The sequence below is a fragment of the Narcine bancroftii genome, chromosome 10, assembly GCF_036971445.1.
Source record: "Narcine bancroftii isolate sNarBan1 chromosome 10, sNarBan1.hap1, whole genome shotgun sequence".
NCBI classification, from domain to species: domain Eukaryota; kingdom Metazoa; phylum Chordata; class Chondrichthyes; order Torpediniformes; family Narcinidae; genus Narcine; species Narcine bancroftii.
In genome coordinates this window covers 19,952,081-19,978,997 of record NC_091478.1, presented here as the reverse complement: position 1 = coordinate 19,978,997, position 26,917 = coordinate 19,952,081, and the positions used below count along the sequence as shown (strand labels likewise).

General features: G+C 39.8%; 1 protein-coding gene across 2 annotated transcripts in view; it reads left to right on the top strand.

Annotated features, from left to right (window-relative positions):
* The window catches only part of add3a (adducin 3 (gamma) a), a 118,338-nt gene extending 100,330 nt beyond the window's left edge, over positions 1–18,008 (top strand). Inside the window, exons 11-15 of one of the 2 annotated variants that reach the window (XM_069900088.1) lie at positions 6,179–6,298; positions 8,369–8,458; positions 10,372–10,504; positions 11,643–11,726; positions 15,046–18,008. In XM_069900088.1, the coding sequence (XP_069756189.1) occupies positions 6,179–6,298; positions 8,369–8,458; positions 10,372–10,504; positions 11,643–11,726; positions 15,046–15,317 (699 nt within the window). In that variant the 3' untranslated portion in view covers positions 15,318–18,008. The remainder of the gene's footprint in view (positions 1–6,178; positions 6,299–8,368; positions 8,459–10,371; positions 10,505–11,642; positions 11,727–15,045) is intronic. The other variant, XM_069900089.1, reaches the window with a different exon arrangement.
* Positions 18,009–26,917: the final 8,909 nt, after the last annotated feature.

The window sequence follows — 26,917 nt, the reverse complement described above, 5'->3', positions numbered from 1 at the left end:
CATGTAGAACAGAAATGGGCCTTTCAGCCCACCACTTCTGTGCTGACCCTTTTACCCACCCACACTTTGAAGCTGTAGCCAATTTACTCAACATCTCATCCCATCAATACTAGGTCACTAAAAATTAGCACAAGTAAATGAAAATTCCTGCAAAGTTTAAAATAGGACATTGCATTCTTTTCCAACTTCTAATTTTGAAAACAAATATAAGATTATAGGAAAGAGGTTTTTTTTAAAAAAGGCAAGGGATTATCTCAGCAAATTCAGAATAACAGAAATGCAAAATAGCTTGTGATAAAATGCAATTGCTAATTTAGTGGTCGCTTCATCCTGTAGCCCAAATTCACTAAAATGAGTTGACATGCACTTTGATTCATCACAAATGAGATTCTTATAGCCCAATGAAAAACATTTCTTTGGAGGTGCAAAGGTAAATATGGGCAATTTGATCTGTCGGTCTGCATTTGTTGACTGAATCAAGGCTTAAGATTGGCCTTGGATGTGTTAATGTTGCAAAGTTTGTGATATTGCTCCTTGGTGTCAAGACTAGTCCTGTGACATTGCAACAAGACAATATTTAATTTGAATAGGATGCTTGCAGGATTTATTTTTAAACCACAGTACAACTCCGACTATCTGAAATTGGATTCTCCGAAATGCTTATTTATCCAAAAGTTTTTTTTAAAATTTCGGATAAATGAAGGTATCCAAAACAAATCCGAAATCCTCATTTATTCAAAATGTTTTCAGAGTTGAACTGGCCTCATAGGTTTAAAAAAAAATCACTCAACATGAAATTAGAACAATGATTGTTCTCGTTTCAGGTAACCCCCTCCCCTCTCTCATTCCATTTCTTCTTTACCTTCCCCTATTGACTTTTCTCTCCAACTCTCCCTCTCAAACTGCATGCACTGTCTCCCAGTTCAAACAGTCGGAAGAATCTCTTGTCCCAGCATCATCAAGGAGAGTGGCCTCCCGGGCAGGAGCAGGACCTCGGACTCAGTGGCGTTCATTCTCCACTCCTCTTCCCTCCCTCCCTCCTCGGCACATTGGACGCCGATGCCGAAATCTCCACTCGACCTACTTCCCTGGTATGCAAGTGCGGTAGGCCAAGGGGAGGATTTGGAATCAGGTTGTTCCACTTGCCCGGGAAACCTCCCTGGGGTTCAGCAGCAGTGGTGGGTTTGTGTCGGGGATCAGCAACAATGGTTGGGTTCATCTCAGTGAACGGCGGCAGCCAGCATTTTTTTGGTGAGAATTAAACATTATTTCAATGCTTAAAAAGCCTTACCTTGTTGGTTGTTTAAACATTAATACAAGTGATTTGCTGTTGCGACTGGGCTGTTTTTTAAAAAAAAATGACCAGTTCTCCAATCAAAATGTTTATCCGACATAGGCCCGGTCTCGACCAATTTGAATAATTAAAGTTGTACTGTATTAAGCTGTTAAGTTATTGGGACTGTGTCCAAATATGTCATTTGTTTTTTTGGAGTTGTAAAATCAGTTTGAAAAGGTAACAGCATGTTTTCATGCCATGCTTTTAAATGCAGGTATGTGAAAAATTCAAATCTGATACGCTATGTTTTTGCCAAAATTTACAGATGAAAAATTAATGCTACATTATTTGGAGGCATTTCAATGAAAAAGGGCAGTATTTGAAAGCTGTCTTTTGGAGAGTAGTACAGTGTCGAAAAAGGCCATTTACACCAACTTGCCCATGTCAACCAAAATGCCCCTAGTTAAACAAAATCAGCAGGTGCTCGGGACCAATAGTCCCACCTGCCTGCTTTTGGCTCATATCCCTTTAAAACTATCCTATTCATGTATATCGGTCCAGATTTTTCTTGAACGTTGCAGTAGTACCTGCTTCAACCACCCTTTTGGCAGCCCATTCCCTCCCTCTGAAAAGAAAAATGCCCCTCAGTTTCCAATTAAATATTACCCCCCACCTTCAAGCTATGTCCTCTGGTTACCGATTTCTCCTACTCTGGGTAGAAGATTCTGCATTCACCCAATCTATTTCTCTCGTGATTCCTCCCACCTCTGAGATTACCCTCATCTTCCTGCCCTCCAAGGATAAAATCTCTAGCCTACTCAACCTCTCCCTGGAGCTCGGGCCCTGAGTCCTGAACCTTGAATTGATCTTATAGTTATTACTGAAAGGATGCTGAAGTCACCAGAAATGTTTTCTTGTTAAAATCTAGATTAAAATTTTATGTAGTAAAGATATTGGTCTTGAATTGGTGCAAGCTTGCCACAGTCTTGCTGTATGCCTTGAATTGTACCCATTGGGTATTTAGCACTGTTTGGTCAGCATTAAACTAGGCTAATCAAGGATTCATAATTTTAATTTTCAAATGCAGGAACATCCTATCATTTGCATGCTTTTCCAGATCCACATTTTTTCTGTTCTAACAATGTCTGTTTTAGTTTTGGATTTCTGGAAACTGTAGTTGAGTGCTCCAGTATTTGAGCTAGATGCCAGAGGCAGCTCCTTGGCTAGAATTATTAAATTATCTATTCAGACCTCAGTTTTATGTTTTTTTTTAAATAATAAAAAAAAACCAAATAGAACCATAGAACATTACAGCACAGGAACTGACCCTTCCAATCTGTGTCTACCTTGTCTGACTGACCTGCACCCAGTCCATGCCACTCCCATCCATGTACCTGTCCAAATTCTTCTTAAGTGTTAAAATTGAGCCCACTTCACCTGGCAGCTCATTCCACACTCTCGCCAGTCTCTGTGTGAAAAAGTTTCCCCTCATTTTCCCCATAAACATTTCCCCTTTCACCCTTAACCCGTGTCCTCTGGTTTGTACCCTCAATGAAAAAAGCCTACCTCCATTTATTCTGTCTATAGGCCTCATAATTTTAAATACCTCTATCAAATCTCCCCTCATTGTTCTATGCTCCAGAGAATAAAGTCCTAACCTGTTTAACCTTTCTCTGTAAGTTCCTGAAGTCCAGGCAACATCCTCGTAAATCTTCTCTGGACTCTTGCTGTCTTATTGATATTTTTCCTGCAGTTAGGTGACCGAAATTTCATACAATACTCCAAATTTAGCCTCACCAATGTCTTGTACAACTTCACCATAATATCCTGACTCCTATACTCAGTACTTTGATTTATGAAGGCCAATATGCCAAAAAATCTCTTTCCAATCCTATCCACCTTGTGACACCACTTTCAGGAAATTATGTATCTGTATTCCCAGATCCCTCTGTTCCACCGCACTCCTCAGTCCTCTGTCATTTGCCATGTCTGTCTTGATTTGTCATTCTAAAATGCAACACCTCGCAATCGTCTTAGCATTCAAATTCTTGCCTAGTTTTGCTCAAGCTATCCCCTTGCCAGCTTGTTACTGATCTGATACCCTGATGTAGGTGCCCCATCCAGAAATGTGCTGTTGGGTTTTGACACTATAAATAGCACCTTCCAAACGCATTTGAATAGAGAAACGTATGGTGTCTCTATGTTGTACACCAGCCATTGTTTCACCAGATAATCATTTTAGAAACACATACCTAATAGCTTGCGGTGATACTCGCATAACAAGGACTCTTTATGGTCCAAGCATGCAGCTCACTGTCTGCCAGTGATTCTCGCACCCTGTGGATGAAGTAAAGTGAAAACATTTTTTTATTCTTTTCATTTCTCAATCTTAACCATCCTTGGAGAACGATTCAATAATTTACTCTTGAAAATGTCCTGTCTTCGTCACTTTTTTTACAAAATGTGCAGAGAAGTGGCAACAAATGCTCATTTGTGATTAAATTAACACTTTTTTAAAAAATATTGTGGCTTTTCCCTTGATTGTTGTGGCAAACATAATTCCACCAGTCCTTTTCTTTGAGGAAGAGGTCAGGATTAGCTTTATTGCGAGATTCTCTGTGTTTACACCGCCAACAATCAAAAACATTGCCTTTTTTCTGGTACTGATTTTAAATGCCACTTTTGATCAAAACCAAGCAATCGATGTCTTCTGCTCCAATTTCAGAGATGGACTAACGTGATCTTGAGTTCTGAAGACTCAGCTGTATTTAAAATGTTGTGAATAGCTCCCATTATTAATGCCTACAGGAGAACGTCCATATTAGCTTCTAATCTCCCTACTAAATCTTATATATTGGATACTTTTGCTAACTTTATTAGGACGATGTAATGTTGAAAATGCAAAGGGGTCTGCTTTCGCACAATTTAGGTCCATGATGTTCAGATTTTGCCTGAATTATTCAGACTGAAATTAGATCATGGTGCCACATTTGAATCTGGCACGGTTTGTGCAACACTGTTACAGCGCCAAGGTCCGGGTATGAATTTCTACATGCTCTCCATGACATGTATGGGGTTCCTCCGGGTCCCATGGTTTTCTTCCACCCTTTTTTAAAAAAGAGAATGGGGATTGTAAGCCAATTTGTGTGTCTGGGGGACACTGGCTCATGGGCCAGGAGGGCCAGTTAGCATACTATATGTCTAAATTTAAAGGTGTTCCCTCTTGTGGCAAGAAATTCATTTACTGATGAGTAACTTGCACCGAAATACTGCTGGTGCATTTTTGGATAGTTGTGAAATGTTATTTGCTCTAGTTCTATAAATTCTGAAGCACTTTGGTTGGCAAGAGTTAACAAACATATTTCAAGCTATTCAGTTCTAGATGTTCTTGTGAAATGGCTTAAAAAACAAAGCTGTACATTAAGACTTTACAGATTCCCCTCAGCTTGTCCCTTTGAAAGATTTGTTTTCAAGCAGTTTTCCATCTGGAGGGTGGGTCAGTACATTACACAATTCCCAAAGCTGCTTTGCTACAAGCAATGTTTTCCAGTATTTCAATGCCAGATTACATAATTTCATGGAGAAAGATGGAGAGAATGAGTCTACTAAAAATTCATTACTCATAATGGCTCAGCCAAATGTTGCCTAATCACAAAGACCCAGATGTATCTTTTCTCTGAAACTTAATAATTATTTCCTGCTTTTTGTATCTGTCCATGTCACATATTTACTCCAATTGATTGATTATTATAAATATAGAAGTTTTCATTCCTACATTTTCTTTCATTTCCAGCATCTGCAGTTGTTTGATTTAAAACATTTTTGTATTGTTGGTTTTCAGAATGCAAGAAATTCCATAACTTGCATAGCAAAAGAATCAGTGATTGGTTTTGCTTCCCTGTAACTACTTTGGATGACTTTATTCCGCTTCTTAACATTGGGTCTGTTTCTTGCAGTCTCTTTGCTGTTTGCCATCACCATCTCCAGACAACATATATACCTCTTTTAGGCTGCTCTTTTCCTCACTAATGAGCCTTTCAGGCTCGATCTCCATCAGGTGTTGAATTGGCCCTGCTGTGTCTGTGCTGCTCCCTCTTGTGGTTGGACTAGTGTGTAAATATAGTGAAATGCTGTCGATTGATAGCACACAGTCTAGTGGCAGCATCGATGGACAATCAATGTAGTCCATTAATCTGTTAATGGTTTAACTAATCCTTGGAGATTTGTGTGCAGCATATTAAATTGTAATATGCACATTGAACAAACCACACCAGCTTTTTTGAAGATATTTTTCTATATCGATTAAGGAACCAAAAGGCACACTGCCCTTGCATTTTCTGTTAAATTGAAATTTTTGTACTTGTAATAACAGAATTTCTTGTTCATTAGAAACCATCAACAAATACTTTATTAAATGGTGATTTTGAGTGTGAAAAAGATTGACTGCAATTAAAGATTTGCTATTAAAAGGAAACTTGCTTCAGGTGGATTTCCCACTCTATCTGTCAACTTCCTGCATGTGAAATGAGAGTTCTATCTTTGCATTCAATATACCTAGATGGTAGATCTTTTACTGGAGTAACCATCATCCTATTATTAATGGAGGTGCAGAATAAATCCCACAATTCTGTAGATGCTGTGGTTGAAGTTTAAAACACACACACACACACACACACACACACACACACACACACACACACACACACACACACACACACACACACACACACACACACACACCTCTGAAAGTAACCATTTAGATTTTCATTTAGCATCTGCAGTTAGAAAGATTTGCTGTCTAGTTCCCATTTCAATAATAAGCAGTACCATTAATCTTTTTTGTAAAGTTCATTCCATTATTTTTCTTCTAGGATCATGTAAAGATTTTATCTTTCTTTTCAGTGGAAGAAAGCAGACAGCACTTCAAAAAACAGCAGTGGGACACCAATCAAGATAGAAGATCCTAATCAGTTTGTTCCACTAAATACAGATCCTCGAGAGGTCCATGATAAGAGAAACAAGGTGTGGGAATATTTAATTGATGTATGAATTCTGTTTTTTGAATTTTATTTTCTTCAACTATTTGAAATTGTCTTTGGAAAATCTCATCCATTGATGTTGAAATTTGATGAATTTGTAGTCAGTGAAAGAGAACCAGAATTTTCTGGACAAACAGCATCTGTGGAGGGACATAACTTTACATAAATCTTGCCAAACCTTTTTCCATCTATCCTTTGAATTAAACAAAACTAATTTAGATGCTTTTTCTTGTAACAACTATATGCTATTGAAATAAATTTTTTAGTCATTCCATCAACAATTCGAGGACCAGACCTATCTTTATCCATAATTAACTTGAAACTAATGACATTATGGTCACTGGACCCAAAATGTTCACATACACATACTTCTGTCACCTGACCTGTCTGGTTCCCTAATAAGAGATCCAGTATTGCATCCTCTCTCATTAGTACCTCTATATATTGATTTAGCAAACTTGCATGAATAAATTTGACAATCTCCAAGCCATCCAGCCCTTTTTCAGTGTGGGAATCCCAATCAATATGTGGAAAGTTTAAAATCTCCTACTATCGCAACTTTCTGTTTCTTACATCGGTCTGATTTCTCTCTTCAGATTAGCTCCTCCAATTCTCTCTGACTATTGAGCAGTCTATAATACAATCCTGTCAGCGTCGTCATATCTTTCACATTCCTCAGCTTCGCCCATATGGCCTCTGTAGACGAGCCCTCTGGGTTATCCTAAGTACATCTGTGATATTTTCCCTGACTAGCAATGCCTCTCCTCTCCCTTTCATCCCTTCCCCTCTCTCAAGTCTGAAACAGTGGAACCCCGGAACATTGAGCTGCCAGTTCTGACTCTCCTGCCAACCAAATCTCACTGATAGGAATAATGTCATAATCCCACATGCCAATCCACTCCTTAAGATCGCCTGCCTTCCAACAATGCTCCTTGATTGAAATAAATACACCTGAGAACATTTCTGTCATGTACAAACCTTTGATTTCTGACTATACATGCAGTCCTTGCACGACCTTTATCCTCCACCTCACTATCTACTCTAACACTCTGGTTCCCCTCGCCCTGCCAATCTAGTTTAAACCCTGCCCAGAGCAGCACTAGCATACCGGATGTTAGTCCCCCTTCAGTTCCGGTACAATAATCCTGTTGGAACAGGTCCCACCTTCCTGCAGCAGAACCCAATCGTCCAGAAACATGAAGCTCTCCCACCTTCACCATCTCCTTAGCTCCATTAACCTCCTATTTCGAGCCTCACTAGCATGTGGCACGGGTCGCTCCCCTAAGATCGCAACCCTGGAGGTCCTGCCCTTCAACTTTGCACCTAACTCCCTAAACCAGTGGTTTTCAAACTGCCACCCCAAACTCACATTCCACCTTGAGAAATCCCTATGCCATAAATGCTCTGTGGTTAGTAAGGAATTGCTAAAGATGATATGTGAGTGGACAGGGAAAGTTTGAAAATCAATTTTCAAACATACCCAATCGACTCGTTTATGTGCACACTTTCATAACCTCAAAGGAAATGGGCCAATGACAGTTTTTCTCGGGCAAAATATCTCCGTAACAATCGGGTCGAGAGCAGCGGTTCTCAACCTTCCCTTCCCACCCACTGTTATGATTGCAGAGTGCTGCTGGAACTGGAAATTTGATCTTTCATAACTTAGCTACATCAAAGACAGAGACTGAGAATAAGGGAGTATGTTAAAAATTAATGTTTCCCCCTCACAGTCAGGTTTGTTCATTTTTACGTGTGTAAATTCAACTAATACTTATCCTGTTAATAGAACTTATTTAGGAATCCTCTCATCAGATGCTGAATTTCAGAATTGAATTGTACGAGTCGTTTGCAGATCCATGTAAATGGTTCTTCTGAAACCTCGAACTCTTCAGGATAACATCACTGTTCTGATCAGATTCAGGTGGTTTTACTTGAGAGTAATCGCATGAAACTGCGATCAGATCAAAGCTGTTTAATGGCATTTACAAAAGTCATGTTTCCTGCTGTACACAGCATGCCAGAACCAAGGACTGACTCATAACTTTTGTTCCAGATTCGTGAACAGAATCGATATGACATGAAGACTGCAGGGCCACAGTCACAATTACTGGCTGGCATTGTAATAGAGAAGAAAGGCATCCCGGTACAGTTGCATCATGTATTTTAAAATGTCATTTTGTTCTTCAGCTGTAATCTTCATTGTTCACACAAAGAATCACCAATTAAGTTCCCTGCTAATTTAAACATCAATATTTGAAATGAGCTGCAACTTGGATCAGCCACGAAGGCAAGGCAGCCCTCCATTTGCGTTCATGTTGGTATCAGAATTCCCATTTGTGGTTTTGAGCATTTGGTTTTTTTCATTCAGATTAGCCCAAATGAAAAGAACTCTTCAACTTTCCACTGAATTTGGGTCTCCAGTTAATTGCCTTAAATAAAACACATTGAAATCCAGTTGAAATAAATTCAATAATACAAAGTGGAAATCATTTGGAAATCTGTTGCTTTGTTTTCAGGTATCTTTATCATGCAACATTAAACTGTCCAATTAGAAAATGTACATAGAGTTGATTATTTTTAAAACTGCCTTGCCTCCAGTGATGGCATATAGCTGAAGCTCATTCGCGTGGATGTATTTGCTGTGGTGGTGGTAAAAGCAATTTAAATATTGTAATGTTCACCTGCCAAAAGTGCCAGGCAGATCCCTCTCAAGCCAATGCAATTCAGTCCAATGACATATCGTCATGAACAAGACTACTAGATATTACACCAGACCACTTTGCACTCCAGACCTAATTATCCTCACTCGCCTTCAAGATGATAATTCAGAATTTGGGGCAGCATCTTTAGAGCGCCAGCGATCGGTACCAGAGTTTGTATCCTGCACTGTCTGTAAGGAGTTTGTACATTCTCCCCGTGTTTGCGTGGGTTTTTTACTGGGGGCTCCGGTTTCCTTCCACTGTTCAAAATGTAACAGGGGTGTAGATTAATTGGGCGGCACAGGCTCATGTCTAAATTTTTTTAAATTAATTTGAAAATTTGATTTAAAGTTAGATTTAAAATTAATACACAGTATTCAGATTGTGTAATGGTTCTATTCCTGCGAACCATCCCAAAACTGATGTTTTTTTTGTCAGAAATCTCATTATCCCAAAGGTATTGTGCATACAGTTCCTATAATTTTTAAATTCTTTGTTCACATTAACCCATAACACGTATCCAGTTTTATTATGAACATTACTGTCTGAAAAATTCTGTAAGCACTTGTAGAATTGTCACAAGTTAGGACATCCATAACCAAATCCAAAAGAATGAATTAAAATAAGTAATCGTTTGAAATACTGAATTAGAATTAAATTGAATGATTCTGACTGGAATGTTCTGCAACAGGTTTAATTAGCTCTTTTGAATCATCTGGTTTCATAAAAGGGAAAAAAATAATTTGGTAAGTTTCTCAATTCTGTTTGTTTATATTTTAAAAAATTAGAAATCCTGAACATCGGAGAATCTGAGGTGAACTTGCAGACATTCTTAAAGACAACTTGACAAAGGAATGTAGAAGATTTAGGATATGTGAATTCATTTGTGAAAACAAATGAAGTCTGTCAGATCAGTCTTGTATTATATTACATTTTCTTACACAAAGTTCATTCACAAATGTTTTGGGGAAATGAGCATTGTTCTGTTTATCAAAGAATTCAAAGTGGAGCAAATGTTGAATCCACAATAAGGATGTATACTGTTTAATTTTTCAGGTTGATTCCACATTATTTAAAGGAAACAGTGTTTTGATTGACAGAAAATATCAAGATTATGCTTCAAATTGGTATCCTTGGATTAATTAAAATGTCTGTACCAAGCACAGTTAAATATGTATGTTGCCTGTGCTAAGAATGAAATTTATGGTAAATTGTCTTCACAGAAGTTTGAGCCGTTCTCCATCTGTATCTTTCTCTTTAAGAATTATCTGACAGAAAAGAACTTAAGTCTTAAAATATTCCACAGATATTGGCAGCTGACATTCTTGATGTGAAATTATATGCATTTACTTTGCAGCTGACACAGCTGGAAATCGAAAGAATGGGAGAGCAGATGCCACCTGGTCCACCAAACCCATTCAGTTACCTCAACGAGAATGAATTGGAGGAATACAAAAAGATGATTGAACGGAAACAACAGGGATTGGATGGTATGGCAATTGTGCATTTAAGTTACAGAAACAAAATTGGAAATGCATCCAGGAACTTGTGCCTGCAAATAATTGTTTAGTTTCCATAAATGGTGTGGGCAAGGAAATGTTATTGGCTAAGTAGGAAACAGAGACCTCCCTTTGTTAACAAATCTAAATGCCGTGAGCAACTATTTTTTACTTTTTAATGTATCAGCTTCTGGTTTCCTTTGGGATTTCAACCTCAAATTCGAAACTGAATCTTCAGATTTACCCAGGAGGACTTATTCCTCATGACTCCCTTTCCCCACTCAAGTTTTATTTCTCATAGCTTTGCTCTCCTTTTTGTATTTTTTCTTGTATTTAAGTTGCTGGTTCTCTGCAGCATGTAGATTTACACAAAATGGTCCAAATTAAAGACTTTGTGATTCAGTGGTATCTTACTTCCCAGGTGCATTTCCTTCATCCTGAATTCAATCAACCCAGGCCTGTGCAATCAGGGACCATTTTGTAGATTATGTTTAGATTGGAATGGCTTTCTCTTTCTATATTTCCTATGATGGGTATGTATGATGTTATGCTCCCATTCTTTCATTTGTCTCCCTCTCTCTCAGCTGCCTCTTCCCCCCACCCAAGCAGAGAGAGACTAATATTTGCATACAGAAACTGGCATGCACAGTTTTCACTTGCATGAGGAATGATCACTGAGGTAGTAATTAAAGCCTGCTGGTTCCCTTAATACTTTACAAGAGTCACCATCACCAGGACCAAATGTTTTTATTCATTTTGTGTGAAATTAACTATGTGCACTGTGGTTCATGATTAAAGAAACATGTTACTATAGTCAAAAATTAGCTGTTGGATAATAAACCCACTTCCTTTTCAGATAAGTTTCATAACTGATTCAATTTCAATTTACATGATACTAATCTGCTTTCAGTTGCATTCTTAAGCACCAGTATTTGGCACGCCACAAAATAGAAAAGCAAAATTAACTGTGCTGTAATAAATGACCATAGAGCTGACATTAAGCTTTGTTTTGCATTTACTTTATACAACTAATGGATGTTTTGTCTCGTACTAAAATGCATGAAATCTTTGCAATGCTTCTAGAATTTTAACATTAAAAAGAGAAAAAAAACTAACTCTTCCCCTACAGATATTGAACAGGAATTAACTTCAGATGATGATTCTGCATTATCACCAACTCATTCCCCACAGGCCTCACCAACAGAATTGGAAGGTGGGACATTCAACTCTTGTTCTTTAATGGTTTGTTTTTCCAACGGCACTGTCGGTACAAGTTTCTATTCCCATTTCTGCAGTATAACTTGTGGAATTGTTTGAGGAAATGCCATATTTTGTGCCTCTTGAAAATGCCTTTGACTTCATTTATTTGTTGGAGAACCATGGCACATGTGGTTTGACAATTTGCTCCAAAGTGAAATGGGCGAGGTTGTGCAGATGACATAACACCTTGTGTTGATGTCTCACCTTGGCCAAAACAAAACACCTGAACGTTATTTTTTTTTTAAACCAATTGCAGAGGGAATGTGGTGACCAAATACTTGGTCAAAAAGATGATGTGTAATGGAGAGTCTTGGACCTGGATTTTAAGGAGACTCTTAATGGGAAAAGAGGGAGCTCTAGGGCTCAGGTTCTTGGTGATGGAAGGCAGTCTGCAAATGAAATGATTAAAATCTGGTATAATTAGGATAGTGAAATTAAATGGAATGTAAATTACTATGGGGGAGGGCAGGGGCAATAGGAAGGGGCAAGGTCATGGCAAGAATTTAAAAACTTGGATTGCTTACCTAGGAGATGGTGTCAGTGAAGTGTGAGGGTTATCAGCAAAGGAGGTGGTGCAAAAGAGGGCGCGCGGTTACAGTGCCAGCTATCGGGTCTGGGGTTCGAATCCTGTGTTTTCTGTAAGGAGTTTGTATGTTCTCCCCATGGGTTTCCTTGGGGTTCTCCAGCTTCCTCCCACCATTCAAAGATGTTCTGAGGTTTGTAGATCATTTGGATGGCATGGGCTCGTGGGCTGAAAGAGCCTGTTACCGTGCTGTATGTTTAAAATTTTTTTAAATTAAAAATAGCAGAAACACAACATGGTCAAGTTGCAGATAAAATGAAGGAGCCGATCAGAAAGGTATTGAAACAATGAAGTTCTGAGCAAAGATTTCGGTACCTGTGATCTGAGGGTTGGTAAAGTCACGGTGTTGGTGCAGAGGTGGAAATGAGCACTCTTATGGATGTGTCATTTGCTGATCTTAAGGTCAAATAAATTAACATGGTTGCAAGCAGCCTGGGTCAGTTGTTGACATTTGGCATTGGAGAGGGATAGTTAATGGCTGAGAAACAATTTGAGGAGAAATAGGAGCAGGATGAGGCAATAGATCCCTTCATGCCTGCTCTGCAGTTGATTCAGGATGATAACCAAACAGAATGTACCATCTCTGCACACTCTCTGCTCCCTACAGTCCTTGATTCTCAAAAGCTTTTCTCTTGGTCATGAATATATTCAATAACTCAGCTTTCAGAACTCTTCGAGAATTTCAATGACCATTCGACATCTTTGTCTCATAGTTTTAAATTCTCCATGAGACACGAATCTTCTCAACATCCATTCTGTTGCACCCCTCAGAATTTTGATTCTATAAGATCACCTCTTATTTCATAACTCCAGAAAATACAGACTTTATGTCAATCCCGCCTGCCCACAGTTAACATAATGAGCGATCTCTGAAAATCCTCCAATACAAGTGTAAGGAGAGCAAAACTCTTAAGTGTTCCTAATACAGTTGTAATAATATTGTCAAACTTTACTGAAATGTTGCTGGTAATCTTAAAAGCAATGCATCTGTGGAGAGAGCAATAGTTAACATTTCAAGTCAATGTTTTCTCTTTTTTATACAAAGAACATAAACAAGTATAAAATAACTTTTTTTTTAATTAAAAAAAAAGCATTTCCTTTGCTTCCCTCATTACCTGGACACAACCTTTGTGTATCATTTGCAAGGGAATCCAGGTCCCTCTTGCAGCAGCAACTTATTTAGACAATTTTCCAGTTTACTTTGTCCTACCAAAATGGATAACCTCACATTTTGCCACATTATGCTCTTTAAGGATACAGTAGGATGTAGATCAATTGGGCAAGGGGGTAGTAGATGAAAATAAATGGCAATTGCAAAGTGATGTCTCTTGGGAAATGAAAGCAGAACAGAATGTGCACATTGAATAATGACCCTAGGAGGAGTTATGGAACAGAGAAACAGAGCGATACTAGTACACGGTGCCCTGATACAGGCAGTGAAGATGGGGTATGGCATATTTGCCTTGATCAGATGGGGCACTGAGTCCAAAAGTAGGGACATCATGTTACAGGTTTGTAGGATGTTAATGAGACCACATTCTAGAATATTGTGTTGTTCAAGTTGCCATCCAATAGTCAGGATTCGATCAACCTAGAGAGAGTACAGGAATGATTCACAAGAATGAAGGACTTGAGCTGAACAGTCTGGGACTGTTTTCCCTGGAATGAAGGGAGGCTATAAAATCATGAGGGGCATTAAATATAATCATGAGGAGCCAAAAACTAAAGGGCAGAGGTTGAAAGATTGGGGAAAGATTTAAAGGGGGCCTGAGGTGCAACATCACATAGAGGGTGGTGAGTATGTGAAACAAGTTCCCAGGGGAAGAAGTAGACATGGGTAAAATTGGTGTTTAAAAGACATTTGGAAAGGACGTGGATGAGAAAGGTTGAGAGGGACAGAGGGCAAATGAGATAAGCTCAGGAAGACACCATGGGTGACATAGATGAGTTGGCCATATGGTCTATTCCTGTGCTACACAACTCAAATATTGTAAATTCTGAACCTGTGTTTATAAATGCAATTACTCTACTATTCATTTCCAGAAAATGAATTGAATGATCAGAGTTTAGTGGCAAGAGGGTTGAGAGTAGATGGTGAGTCTCAAACAACATGAACTCTTGGAAGGTGTGCAATGAGAGAAATCAGCCATTTGTTTGGCTGTGGGACTAAGATTTTCTGCTTGCTTCCCTTGGTACCCCTTAGATGATAACCACATCAAAATGATCTGTTTGATCACAGAAATTTGATTGGTGTACAGCATTCTAATACAATCTTAGTCCCAACAGCCAAACAAATAGCCTAATTCTCTCACTGCTCGTCTTCTCCGAGCTCGTGTTGTTTGTGAGACTGGCTATCTTTCAATACAACCTTATCACCAGCTAATAGCTGAGCAGCTCTTGGAGTGCCAGGAAAAGCCACTGAGAACAACTTTAATTTTCATGTCATGTTAAATTGCTGAAAATCCTTTTTTGGCCACAGTCCTGATTAATCTCGTCCCTTAGCTTTTACCATGTGGTTTGCTGTGATATTTTAAAGTCCAAAATGGTCCCAGAGCTGACTTTTCAAGATGTCGGTATCGCACAAAGATGCAAGTTTTTCCGCTGTTATCTCAGAGCATGTAACGATAAACTAGTTGAATTTTTGGAAGTAAATTTAACTATTTTTGTATTAATAACAATCCTGCCTCAGAAAACACTACGCCAGCTGTGGTGGTGAACGGAGGAAAGGAAGACGGACAAGCTTTTGCAGAAGATGTGACACAGCGCATCAGCCAATTAACAACCAGCACTGTGGACAGCGTGGAGATTACCATCAAGTCGGCAGAAAAGGTGGACTTGAATGCCAGTGACACCCTTTCACCTGAGGGATCTCCTTCCAAATCTCCTTCAAAAAAGAAAAAGAAATTTCGCACACCATCATTCCTGAAAAAGAACAAGAAGAAAGAGAAGGTGGAAGCATGATGGGTGTGCAGGGATGTCTTGCAAGTAAAATGGTCAGATCAATGTCCATCTTGAATATATAATGTTGACAGGTTCAGCTAAATGAGCTAAACATTTTTTGACTGTGCTGACCAAGAATCGATGAAAAAGGCACATCTCTACTGGGGTTTAAATCTGGCATTGAAAAGTCATTGCAAAATTCTTTAGTAATTAATCTTTTGCCAAAATAAAATCACATTCTAGTTAATTCTAGACTCAACAAATATGCTGTGGAATTACTTTTAACCTTTAAACAAAACTCATCTCAGTAAATCCACCAGTGTGGAAATTTTATACATATAAACAGGATTTAATCCATGACGAAAAAAATTCTAATTTTTTTAATACAGTGAAATGTTGTGAGCATGCTATATAAGGGTTTATTGAAATAAATAAATGACTTGGCTCAAGTATATCTGGGGAAAGTCTAGGCATGTTGTGGTTCTGATATTAATGGACTAGATTATACAAAACTGGACTCGTGTCAATTTTTTTTGTTCTTTTATATAATAAAAAACTATGCTGCACTTTTAGGTAATACTTAATTTACTTGTAACTAAAACATGAGTGATTCATGAGGTAACCAAATGAGGGAGAAATAATGCTACCAAAAAGGGAAAGGCAGGGTATGCAGTGGGAAAAATGAATGAAGAAAAGAATGAATTGTAATAACTGCAAGTGGTATTGAAGCAATTGCTTTTTCTGAAACTGTGTTTCAACTTGTAGAATAAAATGGAAAGCAAGGCATGAAAATAACATTTTAAATGCATGATCTATAAAAATGACACTAGAACTTGACAACGACCAAGTGCAAGCATGCTGTTCATCTTAATTATCCCATCTTGGTTGTTTCCATTTTCCACTTCGACCTTTTACTCTCAAGATGCCAAGTAATATTGCCAACAACAAAGGTCCTGACCCAAAATGTTCTCGGACCATTTCTCTCAATGGATGCTGCCTGGCCCACTGAGTCCTTCCAGCTTCTCATTGTTTGCTTGCTATTGTAAGCATTATTTGCTCAGGGTCCATATCTTTTCCAGCATCCTTGGTTGCCAGTTGCAAGCCACAATTATTGGCCTCCGAGTTGAGGCAGCTGATCTGGCTTGTCCATTGATATTTTAAGGTTTAGCATCATGGCCTTTGTTCGTTGACATTTTTGCCTCTCCTGGAAGATGATTAGTTTCTTCAGTGTAAGACGAATGACAACTTTTAGGTTCATTTTTATTGTGAATTTATTCTGGAATGTTAATGGCCAGACTGATGTTTATGAACAGTATTTTGCCAAGAAACCAAATTTTATATTTTACAACAATGAATTTTACTGGAATAGTATGCTATTATCTAGAGAAACATCCTCTTAACTTTTTATTCAATGTTTGTCTGTAACAGTTACCTTTCACGTGTTCCCTTGTTACGAAGTGTTTGAAAAATGCTATGGGAAACGAAAAGATGATCATGTTTGAAGACGACAAAAATGATCAATGATGCGTGCATTTAAGAAGTGACCTAATTTGTGACCACTATTAAACTTGCTATTATGTTAATTACTTTGCTGGACCCCATGTCTTTCTGAACAAAACTCTGGTAACACTGGGAGAAATTCTTGTAGTTTTCATTTGAATTTTTGTTTCAGAATAACAATTATGGTATTTTTATAATTGTAAAAGATATAAAATGTAAACATTAATCTTCATATTGTTTCTCCATGTATGCAATCTTATCCGTTCTCTGACAAATAGGGGTTTACCAGATGAATAGACTTCTGTTTTATAACAACTAAATCTTTTCATAGTAACTCTGCCAGAAAAGGACCTAATACATTTGTGAGCCAAGTTTAGAAACTAGAGAGAAAGCCACTAAATGCATTTGAGAGAAAATAAAGAAAACCACTAACATTGGGGTCTATGATTTGAATCCCAATTAGCAATGTGAATAAGAGTTTGATTCTGAATATCGTACGTTGATGAATGGATTCGGAGTTGTTGATGTTTTGCGGCCATAGGATTGGGCCATAGGTATGCATCTCTGAAAGGAAACACACCGCGTCAACACAAAGTACTGGAAAGAAAACTAAAATTTAACTATTTTAATACAACCTTTTTTTAGTTAACCCTTTCAGATAGTTATCTAAGCCTCGTGCTACTGGTATACTCTTTTGGAAGGGAAAGGGAAGGAGAAGGTAGGTGGGGTTTCTCGGAGCGGAAAACTGCATAATTAATTTTGTGCGTTGCTTTAAATAGAGTTCACTGACCTTGTTGCACCTTGTTTAATGGCACTATATATACGTGCAGCAGCCCCGTGGAATATATAAAGCTTTAACAAAATTGCTTTTTAGATGTGTTGCTAATCCATGTAAAGTCCACTAACAAGCAGTATTTTACAATGTGGAGACATCTCATTTTAGTAATCTACCATTTGTACCTTGTGCTAGACTGTTATTTTCTAATAATCTTGCTCTTTGATTGAAATCCTAATTATTTGATATCATGTGCTTATTAAATTATATTCTGATAAAATTCAATAGCGTTCTTATTTTTTTGAAATTCTGTAACACGTCAAAACTATTGGAGCATTTTAAAACCTGAAATCTGCTTATGGAAGGATGTAAAGAAATGGCACTCTGTATAGCAGCTTGCTCTATAAAAAAAATTAAATACTTATATAAACACCAAATTCGTCTTGCCTCTTGAAAACTTCCTGATTTAATAAAATAGTATTTTTGTAGGGAATTTACTTTCTGTTCAAATGAATATTAAAAATATACTCGAGTTACAAGAAAATGTGACAATTTCATTATTTGTACAGAGGAGGTACAGCTAATATGTAATTTGTGTATATGTCACAAGCTTGGGGGCAAACTTCACATCATGGTAATGGAATAATTTAAAAAGGATGCATGCTCCACCAATTTCCACAATGCTGCCTTTGTTAAAAATTATCTCATGGCCTGACACAAACTACTCTTAAATTGAATAATTTGGGCAGTTGAGAATCAGGCTGCATTTTCATGTGTCTGGATTTGCATATTGGGCTGCTCTTGTAAAGTGAGCTCTTTGCTGACCCTGAACTCAAATGGGTTTTACACCAATCTGGTAGTTCCTTGGTCGCCATTCTTAATATGTGTAGTCAAATTGACTGAGGCAGATCTAGATCAATGAATGTGAAAATAAAAGTATGAGATCCTGTTCTGTGGAAAGAAAAAGACATTTCTTTCAGTCTAAGTAGCTGTGGAGAATAGCTGGAGATAGATGATGAGTTTAGTATATTCAATGTCTTTCTTTGGCTTGGCTTCGCGGACGAAGATTTATGGAGGGGTAATGTCCACATCAGCTGCAGGCTCGTTTGTGGCTGACAAGTCCGATGCGGGACAGGCAGGCACGTTTACATATGCACCAAAATTCTTGCTTGCTGAACAGGTACATTTTTTAAAAAAAAACTACAATGATCTAGATTAAATTGAAAAAGATAAATGCAAAAGATAGATCTTAAATCTTACCCTAGTGCAAGAGGTTTTTTTTAAAAACGTCATATTACAATAAAGCAGACAGTGCTTTTGTACTGATGGAGCAATCCATGATTTGTGTAACAAGGAGAGGTTCAAGTGCTTGACAGCTGTTCGATAATACTGTTCTTGAACCTTCTTCCCAAAGTTAACACTAAGAAGAGGTTTTGAGAGGGTATGATATTTTATCATGTTCGTTACCTTCTTCAGACCACCTCACGTAGATGCCTTCAGGTAAGAGCCCTGTGATGGATCTGGCAATGTTTGCTATCTTCTGGAACCTTCTGTATTCCTGGGCATATGAACTACCAAACTAGGCACTGATGCAACCAGTCAGTATACTTTCCACAGTGCACCTGTAGAAGTTTGGAGTATTTGATGACATGCCATAATCTTAGAAAGTGGAGGTGTTTGTGTGTTTTCACAGTTGCCTTGATATCCTGGTATATGGACTCCCAGGATCTTGAAGATTCTAACCTTCTCCACTTCTGCCCCATCAAAGCAGGCAGATACATGGTTACTCAGCCTCCCCTTTCTAAAGTCGACAAATAGGAGGGTCCTGATGAAAAGTTTGGGCTCCATATTGATCATTCTTTTTCTCCCAAGCATACTGCCTTCTCACTTCTAAAATTTTTGTTTCTTCATTATCCTGTGTCTCCCCTCCAGTCCTACGTCTCCTCCAGGGGAGTTGCTTCTCCATTCTGACCTCATCCAGTTCCAATCAGAATGTTTTCTAACCTCCAGAGAATACTGGCCCTCTCTATTCCTCCTTTCCTCATAAGATCACGCTTTCACCCCTGGTTGACCCTTTCTAAGAATGTAGAAAATGGGAGGAGTTGTCCATCCGGCCCCTCGAGCCTACTGCTCCATTAAATGTGATCGTGGCTGATGTGATGATAGGCTTGTCTCCACCCACCTGCCTTTTCCCCAAATCCCATAATTCCTTTACCCTGTAGAAATCATTCCCAACCTTGGCTTAAATATATTTACTGAGATTGCCTCCACTGCTTCAAATGGGCAGTAAATTTCACAGAGTCACCACCCTCTGGGAAAAGCAGTTCCTCCTCATCTCTGTCTTAACCCTGAATCTGAGGTTATATCCTTGATTTCTGGTCTCCCCTCCCAATGTCTTGCCTCTGAAGCAAGTATGTGTTACCTTAAACAAACAGGAGTTTTTGGTGTAAGCATGGCATCATCAAACTCTTTGCACCTTTCTTCCTGCAATCAAGACTGAGGTTTTAGAATTTCCTTCCTCATTGTTGAACTCCTTGCTACCTTTGAGGATGAAGTTTCTTGTAGAAAGATGCCCATGGCATAGCAGTGTGTTTCAAAGATGAGGACGTGCATTTTAAATGTTAGGACCCCCCCACCCCCACCATATTGGTTGAGTATTCCTGTGTCACCAAGACATGATAAGAAAAAAAAACTATTGCATAGGCCAGGGGTGGAGGAGATGCCAGTGCTCCTAAAGTACTCTAGGACATTCAGAGTTCCTGCAGCCAGACCAGGGGGTCCCGGGAGGAGAAGGAGTGGGCACTGGAGGAATGGACCCCGCAGAAGAGCAGAGCAAGCAGCGCTTGCCCAAGTCGGGTTCTCCTCCCTCGAGTCGAGAAACACCACAGCAGATCGCTGCCAACATCGGGTGGGAGGCTCGGGCAAAGCTAAGGGTCTTCTGCAGGGGCTGGGCCAGGAGAGCTCCAATGAGGCATAGCCTGTCCGTAGGTGATCTGCCCAAGGCAGGCACTCTGGTAAGTGGGGGGTGGGGGGAGAGTATAGAAGCTAGAGGGGTTCCCAGATGGAGCTGACAGCAGCAGTGAAGGTCCTGTAAGTGGTTGCGGCCAATCCCCCAGCGCAGAGGTGAGAGCACACTGCTCCAGATCCCAGCCTCCACTCCCAGCAGCTGCCCCCAATCCCACTGGGGATGGGAAGAGGGGGGGAGGTGAGCTGTGGGCCCCCTGGCCTCGCCCTACCGCATTATACGCTGGGGAAGTAGGCGCTGCGAGGGCCCTGGCTTGTGCAGAGGCCAGCGGCAGGAGTGTTCCCAAAGAGAACTCATGAGAAACAAGCAGGAGTTGTCCATCCGGCCTGTTCCCACATTGAGTGGGATCCCAGCTGATCTGGCGGTGGACCCAGCTCCCCAACGATGCAAAAATCGGCCTTTCTGTATCTTAAATATATTTAATGAGGCAGCCTCCACTGCTTCCACGGGCAGTGATTTGCACAAAAAATCAGGATGTGTAATTTTTGATTATTTAAACTAATACAAATTAACAGTGTAAAACTCCATACATTAATAAATAATCTTACACACATGTATTTCTTAATGTTTATATTTTTTGTTGCAAAATATGCGTGTAAAAGTAAAATCTTGCGGCTCTCAAACATCTGTGGTTCTTATGCTAAGCAAGTTCACCCACCCTTGGCATAGATAAAAGTGTTTTGAACTATAGATGGCAGTGTTATTCTGCATTGAGAGAAACCAATGTTGGTGTCCCTTTATTGTCATGCACGTAAATACCCTTGTTCACTTTTTTCTCGTAAAGGCGCACAGTGGCGCCACAAGGCTGGCGCTATTGCTATGTTGAAGAAACATCTAGAAAGATGCATGGATAGGGTAGGTTTAGAGGGGAGTGGGTAAGGCAGGTGGGATAAGTGTGGATGAAGTATTTTAGTCAGGTTGGGCTGAATGGCCTGCTTCTGCCCTTGGTGAGTCAGAAATACCATTGATCTGGCTGTAATGCGCACAGGCTCGAGCTAGCATCTGCGAGACCAGGAGGAGAGCAGCTGGGTCGCCACCCTACTTACTGAAATAAAGGTGGTGCCACTGGTAGAGGCACTGCCCTCTGTGTGGAGCTTACTCCCTCCCACATCCCCCCAAAAAACCAGAAGGTTGGCATGTTAATTAACCTTTAGGTTGCCCTGATTGTGAGGGCGAGTGGTAAATTCTGGCAGGGTAAGAGAGGAAGGTACAGAATAAAGCAGGGTTAGTGTGGATTGATGTTTGACAGTCCATGCGGAATCAGCCTAATGTCTTGCAACCCTTTGAATCATCGTGTCCATGCTACCAATATGTACTCCAGTCTACAAACCCCATTCAGCCCTTAGCCTTGCATGGTTTGAGGCTTCCAGTGCTTTCTCAAAAATTTTAAAACCAAACAGTGCAACACAATAAAAGTTCTGTGCTTAACACAATGCCAAATTACCCATATTTTCTGCCTCCACGTGATCCTTTATCCCTGAATATTCATGTGTGTATCTAAAAGCCTCTTGCACGCTTCAAAAGAGGTATCAAAGTTCAGATTTATTTTCAGAGTACATTCATGACATCATAAACATTCTTTTTTTTTCAGTTTATACAAGTCTTTATTACTAAATCTAAAGCTGAATTCACACTACAACATGCAAGCCCTTCCCAATTATACTTATCAATGCCTGGACTGGTCCCAACTGCCAAAGCGAGGTGATGACTGCACACTTGTAGTAGGTTGTCTGGGCGCCGGTAGCAGCTTCTCCACCTCCCCGGACTGGGACGTTGGTTTGGAATCTTGAAGTTCTTCTTGCTGAGAGATGTTGCCACCTCTTGGAGAGTCTCCACATCATATACATTCTTGAGAATCTTTTTTTCCTGTGGGCAAGGCAGAATTTCAATGTATAGGCACTCAAAAAAGATCTGTACAGTACATATCCCCTTATCTGAAAAGCTTGAGACTGGATGGTTTTGGCTATGGGTTTTTTTTTTGGTTAACACAACAATGGCTTGAAGCAGCTCAGAATACTTATATCAGCGGTTAAACAACAACGAACAACAGCAGGCTTTTCACGCATGAAATAATGTTTAATAAGTACCATAAAACTACTTGATCTCTGCTTTCCACAAACCACGAGAGCTCCATTGTTACCAAAATGGCGCCAACAGAGCGTCAGAGCTCCACGTGGGCAAGTCGGGTGAAAATTTTTTCAACTTGTGACGTCATGTCGGCTCCACAAAAAAGTTTGGTTATTGGATCATTTTGGTTAACAGAACTTTCAATAAAGGGAAATGTATACGTAAAGAAATAAATGTAAAGAAACTGCAATACAGAAAATAAATATTTAACAATAAATATGTAAAGTAATAGTCTTCACATGTTGTTGTTTAGGAATCTGATGGTGGAGGGATATCAACTGTTGCTGAACCTGGTGGCAATTGTACCTCTTTCCTGATGGCAGCAGTGAGAAGAGTGGATGCTGAGTGGTAAAAACACAATGGCAGAGAAACTCCACAGGTCAAACAGTGCCTTTTTTTTTTGCAAAGATAAACCAGCATTTTGGGCGTGAGCCCTTCAAGGTTTGGGAATAATGTAGGCAAGTGCCTGAACAAAATGTTGGGGGGAGGAGCACAGTCCCACAGCCAGGAAGTAAAACGTGTCTAAGGGCTGGCATGGTAAGGGGAGGGGGTGGCTCTGTAAATGGAGAAGGAAGTGGGTGAAGAGCTGGAGGTAAGTCTGAAAGATGGAGAAGAGAGAGGAAGAACTCCCCTCTTTATCTTGGTATATAAAGTACACTGTTTGACCTGCTGCGTTTCTCCACCATTATGTTTTCACTTCAATCACAGCGTCTGCAGACTTTCACATTTTACTCATATCCTGGGTGGTGTCCACCACTACCCTTGACAGCCCATTCCAGGCACCCACCACTCTGCCCCCGGACTTCTCCTTTAAACTTTCACCCTCACACCTCAATTGCGTGACCATGAGTATTTGTTATTTTCATCCAAGAAGAAAGATTCAGACCGTCTCCTTGAACACTGTAAGAGGACCTACCTCCATCATTGCTCCAGGTTCTGCATTCCACATTCCACCTACCCATGGGTGAAAAGATTCTCTAAATCTCTTATCCCTTACCCTATATCTGTGCTTTTCAGCATTGGATACCTCGGCGAGGAAAGATTTCCCACTATCCTATCTATGCCCCCCAAAACTTTGTATGTCCCCACTATGATGTCCGTCAGTTGCCTTTGCTCCAAGGAAATCAAGCCCAGCTGATTGATGGATGAAAAAGTGGAAGATCAGAATATTATTTAAATGGCAAGCATGATGCTATGCAGAAGGACTTTTGAATCCTTGTGCATTAATTCCAAAAGTTGGTTTGCAGGTGGAACAAGCTATCAAGAAAACAAATGGCACGTTTCAGATTTATTGTCCGAATACATACATGACATCACATACAATCCTGAGATTCTTTTTCTTGAGGGTGAGGCAGAATTACCACGACTGGTAGGCAAAAGAAATTGCAATCGTCATACACATGTAAACCAATAAAGGAATGTAAACAAACTGCAATACAAAGAGAATTTCAAAAATCAATAAAGTGCATGATTAAGAGTCCTTCACTGATTCCCTGTTTGAGTTTGCTGTTGAGGAGTCTGATGGTGGAGGGTTAGCAGTTGTTCCTGAACCTGGTGGTACAAGTCTTGTGGCCCCTATACCTCTTCTGATGGCAGCAGCGAGAGTGTGTGCGCTGGGTGGTGTGGATTCTTGATAATTGCCGCTGTTCTCCAACAGCAGTGTTCCCTGTAGATGTTCTTGATGGGGAGGGTTTTGGTGTGATGTCGATTACACTCAGGGGTATTCATGTTCCCATACCAGACCATGATGCAGCCAGTCAGCACACTGTACTACACAACAGTAGAAATTTGCCAGACTTTCCAACGTCATACCAAATCTCCACAAACTTCTGAGGAAGTAGAGGTGTTAGCGTGCTTTCTTCACAATGCCATTAGTGTGTTGGATCCAGGAAAGATCCTCCAAGTCAGTGACTTCCAAGAACTTAAATTTGTTCATCCTCTCCACCTCTGATCGCCTAATGATTACTGAACCATTTCCCTCTGATTTCCCTTCCTGAAGTCAACAATCAACTCCTTGGTTTTGGTGACCTTGAGCGCAAGGTTGTTGTTGGTGCACCATTCAGCTGAGTTTTCATTCTCCCTCCTGTACGCTGATGATTCATCATCTTTTTTTTTATACAACCTGCTACCATGGTATCGTCGCCAAATTTGTAGATGGTGTTGAGCCACAGAGTCGTAGGTGCAAAGTGAGTAGAGCAGCCCTGTGGTGCTCCGGTGCTGATGGAGATTGTGGAGGAGATGTTCTTACTAGTCCTCATAGATTGTGGTCTGCACGTGAGGAAATCCAAGATCTAATTACATAGTGGGGTGTTGAGTCCCAGGTCTTGAAATCTCAGGTGTTGGCCTTCTTTGCTAAAGGGATGGAATTTAAGAGCAGGGAGGTTATACTGCAACTGTACAGGGTATTGGTGAGACTGCATCTGAAATACTGGTCTTCCTTTTTTTTTTGTAATTCTTTATTTATCGCACTATGAACCATATTAACCAATATATTCACAAATGCATCTCTTTAAATATTCACAGTGACATTTTCTCTTTTTTTCCCCCCTCCCTCCCTTCCCTTTCCCACCCCCCTCCAAAAACAGGAAATATTGAACATATAAAATACAATAAAACAATATCTTTATTACAAAAGGAAAACAAACAAAAAAGACGTATCATCTACTTATTCACATTAAATCTGCTCGTGTTTATCTTCTTATCATTTTAGGTGGTGGTGGTGGTCCGAGGCCTGCTCTTTCTGTTATGTTCCATATATGGTTCCCAGGTTTTTTCAAACATTGTAACTTTGTCTTTTAAATTATATGTGAGTTTTTTTTCCAAAGGGATACACTTAAACTTGGTTATATATTCCATTAATGTTTATAGTCATGTAGTCCAACGTGGCCACCTTATATCTTTATTTTCACTTCTTTTCCGCCTCTTCACCAACTCCACCCCCTTTTTTTCCATTACTGTTTTTTAAGTTTTCCTTTTTAATCTCAATATATGACAACGCACTTAAGACATGAAATACCCCAACAATCCCAACAAGCAATAACCCTTTACCCCAAATGAACCTCCCCTCCTTGTATTGCCTCCTATCCCTCGACGGCAACCACAACTCCCCTTTCCATTCAGTTTGTGAACTTACTTGCTTCAACCGATTTCAGTGACCATTATTCTCCCAACCCCAGCCCCCCCAGAGAACACTATTTTCCTATACATATAACAAAGCTCTCTTTTTTTCCCCTTCTTTCCCTTTTCTTATCCATCTTTAAATCTTTATATATACATTATCTTTACTTTATATTGAACTTAGGAGTATGACAATAAACATAATCATTATTATCATGTGGCATCAGTAATGTCAGTGTGGACTTATTGGGCCAAAGGGCCTATTTCTGCCATCTCTGACTCTATTGCTTGTAGCTTTACCAACTGACCCACTGAGATGCCTTTGGCACAATGGTAATACATGACTCCTGATCTGAAGCCGGCGTGTTCAGATCACATTGGGGCTAAATACACACCGCATAAACAATAAAGAGGACACATGCAATGGTTTTTCACAAAGAATTTTTGTCCTCATTTTATTTCTTCTTCCCAGCAAAGCCTCACTTGACCACGTCCTTGCTTCCCAATTCGCTCCTGCCCCACAGGTGACCACGACACTTGTTCTGTTCCTCATTCCAGCCCCACGCATAAGCGTTAACATTTCCCGAGCATTGCCACTGATGCGTCACAGAAACCTGTGTAACCATGCGGCTGCAACACTTTTACCATGACTGTCCCCTTTTTCTTAAAACAGATGATTTGCAGCATAATATGGAAAACAGCAGTGTAATTCTCTCCAGTTCCTTGGGAAACAATTGTGTCAACATCACCACAGCGGACGACTTGGCCATTATTGCCCAGCTGGATAGGGAAGTCTGCTGTGTGAGAACTAACTGCTGTGTTTCTTGCAGTGCAACAGTGACTGGGGATAAAGTGTTTTGTGGCATTGCCGCAGGTATGTTAAAAAATGTAAATCTTTCTCTTTGTTGGTCACACTGACCAAGATCTGCTGCTCCAGCATTAAAAAGAATATTCCAGGTATTTATCAACAAATTTTCATATTGGTAGAACAGGCCAAGAAGGTCCAATAAATAGTCACACACATTACTCAAAAGAGAGAGAGGAGGGGTTATTGTACAGTGTACAGATGCACAATGT